Source organism: Asparagus officinalis, chromosome 1 (genome assembly GCF_001876935.1).
Source record: "Asparagus officinalis chromosome 1, Aspof.V1, whole genome shotgun sequence".
Taxonomy (NCBI): Eukaryota; Viridiplantae; Streptophyta; class Magnoliopsida; order Asparagales; family Asparagaceae; genus Asparagus; species Asparagus officinalis.
Window position 1 is genome coordinate 123,648,047 of NC_033794.1, and position 7,753 is coordinate 123,655,799.

Genomic DNA, 7,753 nt, shown 5'->3' on the forward strand with positions numbered 1-7,753 from the left:
CCGCTATGATAAGTTCGTTTTTAAATCGGTTATCGTTTTTGGATGTGTATCGCCGATAATGCGGCGATATAGTGAGTTATCGGCCGATATTGTCAGCCCAAAAATCGGAATTATCGGCCTTTGGTTTGAGTTTTAATTTCGGACAACGGGCACCTATTCAATGCACTTTAGACCTGACCCAACCCGAGTTTCTACCATTGGTTAGTGATCCTAAACATAATTATTTACATTTTGGTATGTTTATATTTCATCTACCATTGGTTAGTGATCCTAAACATAATTATTTACATTTTGGTATGTTTATATTTCATTAAGTATGGTTAGATTACATTTTAGAATACATAATTATTTACATTTTGGTATGTTTATATTTCATTAAGTATGGTTAGATTACATTTTAGAATATTATGTATATCACCTTCCGGTAATGTCACTCCGATAAATACTACGTTTTCCCGATATATCCCCGATATCCGCTATCTGATATGGGTTTTGACCGTCCGATAATTCCCCGATAACCGATATTTAGAACCTTGGGTATATGATCAGTTATATGATAATTAGTCCGACAAAGATAAGCACACACTTATAGGTTGGTCAAATTGAAGGAAGACTCATAATGAAGTGTATTAGGACTGTAGATGGTGTATAATGGAATATATACAATCTCTGCATCCAGATTATGGAGTGGCGTGTAGGACAGAATTAATCGGTGGTTTGTGATAAGTGATGAAATAAATTAGTCTTCAAAGGATAAAACAGACACGAATGAAACACACTAAAGGAAGAAAGCAGCAATGCTTATACTTGTAACCACATTAGGAATGTCCAGATTATCTTAGCTGTCAAATGTGATATATCCGAAAATATGACATATGATGATACAATGAGATTGCAGGGAGGGCGACAGAGCAAAGAGTAAAACAATCAGTGGAATGTCATCTCTCTGATTTGGTTTCAATAGCAGAAGTATTGATTATTGACATTTCTTTGTTATTGATCCAATTAATCAACAGGTTTAGTGTAAGAGGGTTCTGCATGTGATATTGAGTTGTAACTGGCCATGTCATACTTATTGTGCTGCATGAAATATGTGCAACTAGTATTCTTTATTATAGCATGGCTGGATTTTCTGATTCTGGATACTTCAGAAAATCTTTTGATTTACATTAATTGTGAGCAATATAGTTTTACTTGATTAGATTTAAGTAGGGGTTATGCTTGTAAACTTAAATGTGAGAATAGAAGTTCAAAGGATGTACATTTTATAAGCCCATGGCACTTTGTAGAAAGTAGCACCAACTCATCCTACAACCACTTGTAAATGTGAGTGTTCTAGATAGTAGGATTCGCATTCTTCGCTTGTGCATGCCTCCAAAGTGATCATTAATCTGGTAGTTGATTCAGTTACAATTTTTTTCCTAGTAGATCCTGATTAAAATTGAATTTTCATCTTTGCCAAACACAACATAAGATCCATCCAACTCCATTCAGTCTCATCAATTGTTCTTCCCTCTCTAACCATGTGGAAAATCAGTTCTTGTGTCATACGTGCTATTTGTATCGAATAAACCTGCTTACAAATAACTTATTTTTTTCCTACAATTTCTTTGAAAATTAGGAGTACATTGTTCGTTCTTAATTACCACAGAAGCCATGTTCTTCATATATCTCTATCGGTTCTATATAACATATTAAAAATTATATGCTGCTCCCATGTTCTAGAGTTCCAATCTAGGTTACTTGGACACGGCGTTCTGGATGTCGTCTCTGTGTCCGACACGTGGATTCTCTTTGATACACCATGGACATGTGGGGTTCAAAGCAAAACCCGATTTCCCTATTACTTATAAACCTAAACTAGTTTCTTTGCGAATATGGGGTTCAAAACAAGTCGGTTTTTAAACACGAAAACTAAAACCCATTACTTAAAATTTTGAAAAATATCCATAGTATTATCCCGTGTGATCAAAACAAAACTTTTTATTGTTAAACCTTATTCTTAATTTGGTTTAACTTGATTTGTAATTGTTACAGATAATAGAAAGAAATATACAAATGTTATAGGTATTTTAATTCAATATTTGATCTAATGTAAAATAAAAATATGCGCGTGTGGGGACATGCAGCTGTGTCCTTGTATCCTACATTTTCCAAATTTGCTGCCCGTGTCCGAAACCATGTTCATGTGCATGTCCACACCCGTATTTGTGCTACCTAGGTTCCAACCTAGTTGAGGAAAATTTCTTCGACTCAACCCCTCCCTTTTTTTCTTTCAAACTCCTTCCCCAAGCTCCGACCGCCTTATCCACAAGGTGCAGTTGCGGCTGATATCTACTCTAAGTCTCTAACTATACCAAGACTCTCAAATTGAGATGAAGATTGATGTTAATAGTTTTATACTCTTAACTTGTCTTTGCAGATTGAGCGATCTTTTCAGACTGATATATGAGTTTTACACAGTGCTACCTTTTTTCTAGAAGCCACTTTAGATGTATTCTTCGTGGAAGCTGGGTTGCCCGGACACTATCTTAAAGATCTTTCCACATTAAATCTCAGACATCTTGGTGTAGGATAAGGGTTATTATGTTATACTTTAACAAATGACAAGTCTGTTTAATTTCTCTCTTGAAGATGGATATGTAGTTTCTTTAGCTTTATTTATCTATCTAGTTGGTCGAAACAGTCCCTTGTCTCACAAGATGTCAATGAGGCATAGGTAAGTTCCTACGTTAGTTCAGCTACTAGAATGCAGGAAACAGTTGCTTGTGTTTATATAAATTATATTTCATGTAGGATTGATGTCCACAAGTTGTACATGTTTCTTGTGGATTTATTTCATGGCCATGTATAATATTTAGTGATAACTTTATGTAAAAGTATACAGTGTATGGGTCTGATATAATATGCTTTTGTGGGTATCTTTTTGGTGAAATTTTGTTTTTCTCAGTTTTAAATTCAGTTGGTTATATATCTGTACAGGATGCTGAATCTTCCTTATCAGCAATATTCGGTTCCCAATTTCAATGGCCAGGAGCCAAAGAGTTTCCTAACTCACAAAGATCATCCAGGAAAAATGACTTCCAAGCAAAGGTACCCTACTACAGCATCACAGATGTTAATAGATGACTGCAGGCTTGGTTATTGGTTGTTTTCCATATGCTGACCCATGCACAACTTCATTTCAAGGCAGGCGATAATACTTCAATATGTGATATCTTTTCTATTAATGCTTCTGGTTCTTATTTATTCTGCAGTTCAAGTTCGAAACCACCATTAAATAAAGGAAATAAAAGAGACAGCAGAAAACGTCATAAGGATGATGATGAGTTGGACCCGATGGATCCAAGCTCATATTCAGATGCTCCACGCGGTGGCTGGTATGTTATTGATTATTGTGTCATGTGATGTTTCAGTAGTACTGATTAATTGGGAAGTGAGATCTAAAAGAGCTGAATGGAAGAGAAGGATTAATTTAGTTGATCTGGAAAATATGGAGTGAAGGCTTTGTTGTTGCTGTTGCTTTTACTGTTGTTGCATGTCAATGGTAGTTGTCTTTTCCTACCAGTTCCCGAGAGCTTAACTGCATAAGGATTTATTTTGGTTTGTAGTTGTTTTCGCTTTGGTCCAGACACCAGTTTTCTTTTTGTTGTTTTGAAGTCTTTCTATTTTAGTGTTTTTACTACCTGTTCCCATGATGAGCATGTACGCATATTTAGAGTTTTTAAAATTACCTGATATATATTATTCATTCTTCATCGCCCACAATCCATCAGCTCATATTTTGTTTGAAGTGGTTACCTGACATGTCACAGGCGATTGTTTGACATTTATTTATGCACAAGTTTAATTACTTCTAATCCTTGCTGTGCTGTATAAGGATAACTTACTGATTAGCAAACATTGCAAAGATGATTTTTGACCAAATGCAAGCTGCAATCGATATATTTGGATTTTCAGATGCTTGAATTTCAGTTTTTGTGAGCATTAACTATCAATATGCACTAAGTCACATTTACTGAAAAACTTTGATATTAGGAGGCTAAGGGCATGTAGTTGTTATGTTTTGTGATTTTCTTCACTTTGGTTGGGATGCTGTTGCAGCCTGATCAAAACCAGACATGGTGAATGGATTCCGTTTCTTTTGAATAAATTGCCAGTATCCATATAAAAGTGAAGTAGCGTTTAGAAATTCAGTAGTCAGTGAGAGATGAAAATGGTTTTAATCAACTAGAATCGAAAGGAAACTATTGAAGAAAGGAGATAGAAATGCATAACAGTTCTCACAAAAAAAAAATAGTAATAAATGCATGACCAGACCATTGTCTAGGCAAATAATCTGACAATTGAGAACACCATCCTGAATACATGAGATGCAACAAGGATTTCCGTCAATTGATTCTTATTATGCAGCCCCAATATTTATTTATGCAATTCATGAGTTTTGTCTAAGCTGCTAGTTTACAGCTCAACCTATGCATATTTATTTACCTTACATAATCTCATAAAGCCTTATTTACTGGATTTGTTTGTACTGGTTCCTTTTTAACTTCATTGTTTTCTATGCTGCTTTCTGACATACATTCCCATGAAGAAAATAAAAACGTTAAACAAGTTATGTGCTTTTTGGCAGGGTTGTGGGATTAAAAGGAGTACAACCACGAGCAGCAGACACCACCGCTACTGTATGTATCCTTCACCTATATTTTTCATGTAACAACATGCATGTACAAAGTACGAAAAAAAAGAAGCTCAATGGACTTCTGACTTCCACTGATTGTTTAATATGGTGATATGGAGTAACTAAACAAACAGGAGTTGGCATTGTATATGCAAGTTAACATGTTATAACCAGTTTCTGGTATGAATGGTTATTTATGGTTTCAAGTGTGCTGTCGAGTAGACTGGAATTTAATTTTGAATACAGTTCAACGGAGACCTGTATCTGATGCCTTATGTTAAAGAAATTTATGAGGATGCCTGCAGCAAACCTCTTAGATATCTTTGGCCATAAATGTGGGAGAAAAACTTCATTTTCTCTCATAGTTACTTCTAAAGATTACTTTCACCTTTCTAATTTTGATTATATAATTGATCTTTTCCCCAATAGCATGTTTAATGACAAGAATGCTGCTGGATTTCAGGGTCCTCTCTTTCAGCAGCGTCCGTACCCATCTCCTGGTGCCGTTCTGAGGAAGAATGCTGAGGTTGCTACCCAAACCAAGAAACGCGGTTCTCATAATCATATGGCACCCATTACAAAGAGAGGAGACGGCAGTGATGGACTTGGAGACGCCGACTGAGGTTATGTTTTGTTCATTTTGTTTAAAGCTACCTGATGAACTTCAGCAGCACAAAAAGTTGATCTCTGAAGAACATTAACAAACATGAAAACACCAAAGTTTGATCTTTGGGTGCCATAGTGATTCGTTGCTTTGATGAAAGAGGGGAGGGGGGGGGGGGGGGGGGGGGGGGGGGGGGGGATCACGGTGCTATACACCTTCATTGTCAGAGACCAAAAGAAATTTCCCCAGTTGTGGAGAATGCTTCTCTGAATGTTATTGAGAAATGGCAGCACTGGTGTTGATAATGTATTATTCTAGTTTCAGGTGTGGTTGGATACTATATGAATACAAAAATGTGTAGCTGGTTCATTTTGTTATTTCGATATTAAAAGCTTAATGTCCTGTTTGGATGGAGGGTAGAGAGGGGGAGAGGAAGAGAAATGCAGCTTTCACCTTGTTTTGGAGTTTTTGTAAGGAGGGTAGAGAGGAGGAAGGAAGGGGAACGGAGGGTAAAATTGCTTGGTTTTCTTTCCCCCCCGATTCGGGCGTTAGAGGAGGGTAAATGGGTGTAATGACATTCTTATCCCCATCAAAACAAATAAAAGGACTGATGTGTTATTAGTATAAGGTCATTTGTGTAAATTTACATATATTTCCTTCCCTTCCCTTCCCTCCATTATTACTCCCAAACAAGTTATATTAATTTCACCTTCATTCACCTTACTCAACTCCCAAACAACATATTACAATTATCTTCTCTTTCCGTTGTTTATCTTTCCTTCCCTTCCCTTAGTGAACTCCCAAACACACCATAAGCTATTAGATATTAATCTCTACATTCTATTGATGTTCAACCATTTTTTTCCTTAACCATTTGAGTTTACTCCCATATGAACTGTCAGTCTTTTCAAATTGCTTGGGATTGCCATGTTAGAAGCCAATGATGCCCAATATTTTTTAGAGACCAAATATCTTAACTGATACGTCTTATGGTATGTTTGGATTTCATTGAGGTACGATAACTTGCAGGGAAAATAGGGGAGAGAATATAAGAGAAGGTAGAGAGTTCTCTTCTCCTGAGTTCCAACTTCCAACTCAACTTGGTAGGAACAAATTTTATGTTGTTGAGAGTGAACCTGGGGGAACAAAGTGAACCATCCCACCTCTTAAAAGTTGTCCAAACTGGGTGAATGATCTCTCATACCTTCTCTCCAATTCCTCTCAATCCGAACAGAGCTTTAGTTATTGCATGCTTCTTGATAATTAGAAGTTATCAGTTGCTACAGAAAAAGAAAAGGAAAAAGTTTAGTAGTGGTCTTCAAGGGATAGGCCTTGTCCTTGCCTTTTGCCCCCCAATGGAAAGTTTATTAGTGGTCTTCAAGGGACAGGCATTGTCCTTGTCTTCCAAGGACTTGAGAAGTGCTCAGCAGCAGGGTGGAGCAAGTGGTATCATGATACTCGTTTAAGTCATCTGACATATAAGTTCTCTGCTACAATGATAAGAACAACCTACATATATTACAGGGAGGTAGGGATGCATTAGATCCGGATAAAACCCGGATGTGATACTTACCATATTCAAATCTGCTTACCCATCTCGGATACGGATACAAATATAACTAGGTTAGGAAAATTCATATCCATATCTGCTAAAATTGGAAATGAATACATATATTTATTGCGGATATATAAGTGGATATGCATGCGAATACAAAACGAATATGAGAAAAGTAGATAGTATTAAAAATATATATAGTTTATGTGATGCAAAAGAGTTCATAAATATGTTCATTATATCTGAAAAGCTAACAATAGACATCTTGATCATTAAAATTAACCTCAAATACATAACCTAAGGATTAGAACTATAGTAATAATATGACTATTATGTATTTGAATATTTCAGATACGATCCGCATATTTCACTACATAATCATATCCTTAATCATATTCTATCGGTTATAAATTTGAGTAACCATATTTTTATCCTAACAGATACAGTTACAGATATTTCTTGGGATACAGATACGATTTAGCACCTCTACATGGAGGTCATTGGAACGGGCTTCTTATGATAAAACTATCTATTTATTTATTAAGAAAGGGGAAATGTGATATATGTGACCCAACCCAAAAAGTCTAAGCACTCTACTGGACATGACCTATCATTTCATTTTTCAAAATTAGCTATCAAAAGTAACAGGTAGAATTAATATTACCACTAGATTATCTCTTGATTGCTCATGTAGAGAAGTGAGTTGTTATCTCACACCATATTACTCCGTTTGATTAATACTAGGATTTGGGAATGTAAAAGATTATTCTGGAAGATAAAAGAACGTAGATTACATTTTAAGTTCAGTTAAAAGTTGAGCCTCTCACCATATTACTCCGTTTGAATACTAAGATTCCAGCCTCTGTTTTTGTAATTAGTGTAATAATTTTTTTGGAGTTGCATCAGGCAGTTT

At 35.9% G+C, this 7,753-nt stretch overlaps 1 protein-coding gene across 1 annotated transcript in view; it reads left to right on the forward strand.

Annotated features, from left to right (window-relative positions):
- The window catches only part of LOC109823090, a 15,682-nt gene extending 10,267 nt beyond the window's left edge, over window positions 1–5,415 (forward strand). The window contains exons 12-15 of the mRNA XM_020389617.1: window positions 2,983–3,093; window positions 3,258–3,380; window positions 4,634–4,685; window positions 5,145–5,415. Of these exons, the coding sequence (XP_020245206.1) occupies window positions 2,983–3,093; window positions 3,258–3,380; window positions 4,634–4,685; window positions 5,145–5,303 (445 nt within the window). The 3' untranslated portion in view covers window positions 5,304–5,415. The remainder of the gene's footprint in view (window positions 1–2,982; window positions 3,094–3,257; window positions 3,381–4,633; window positions 4,686–5,144) is intronic.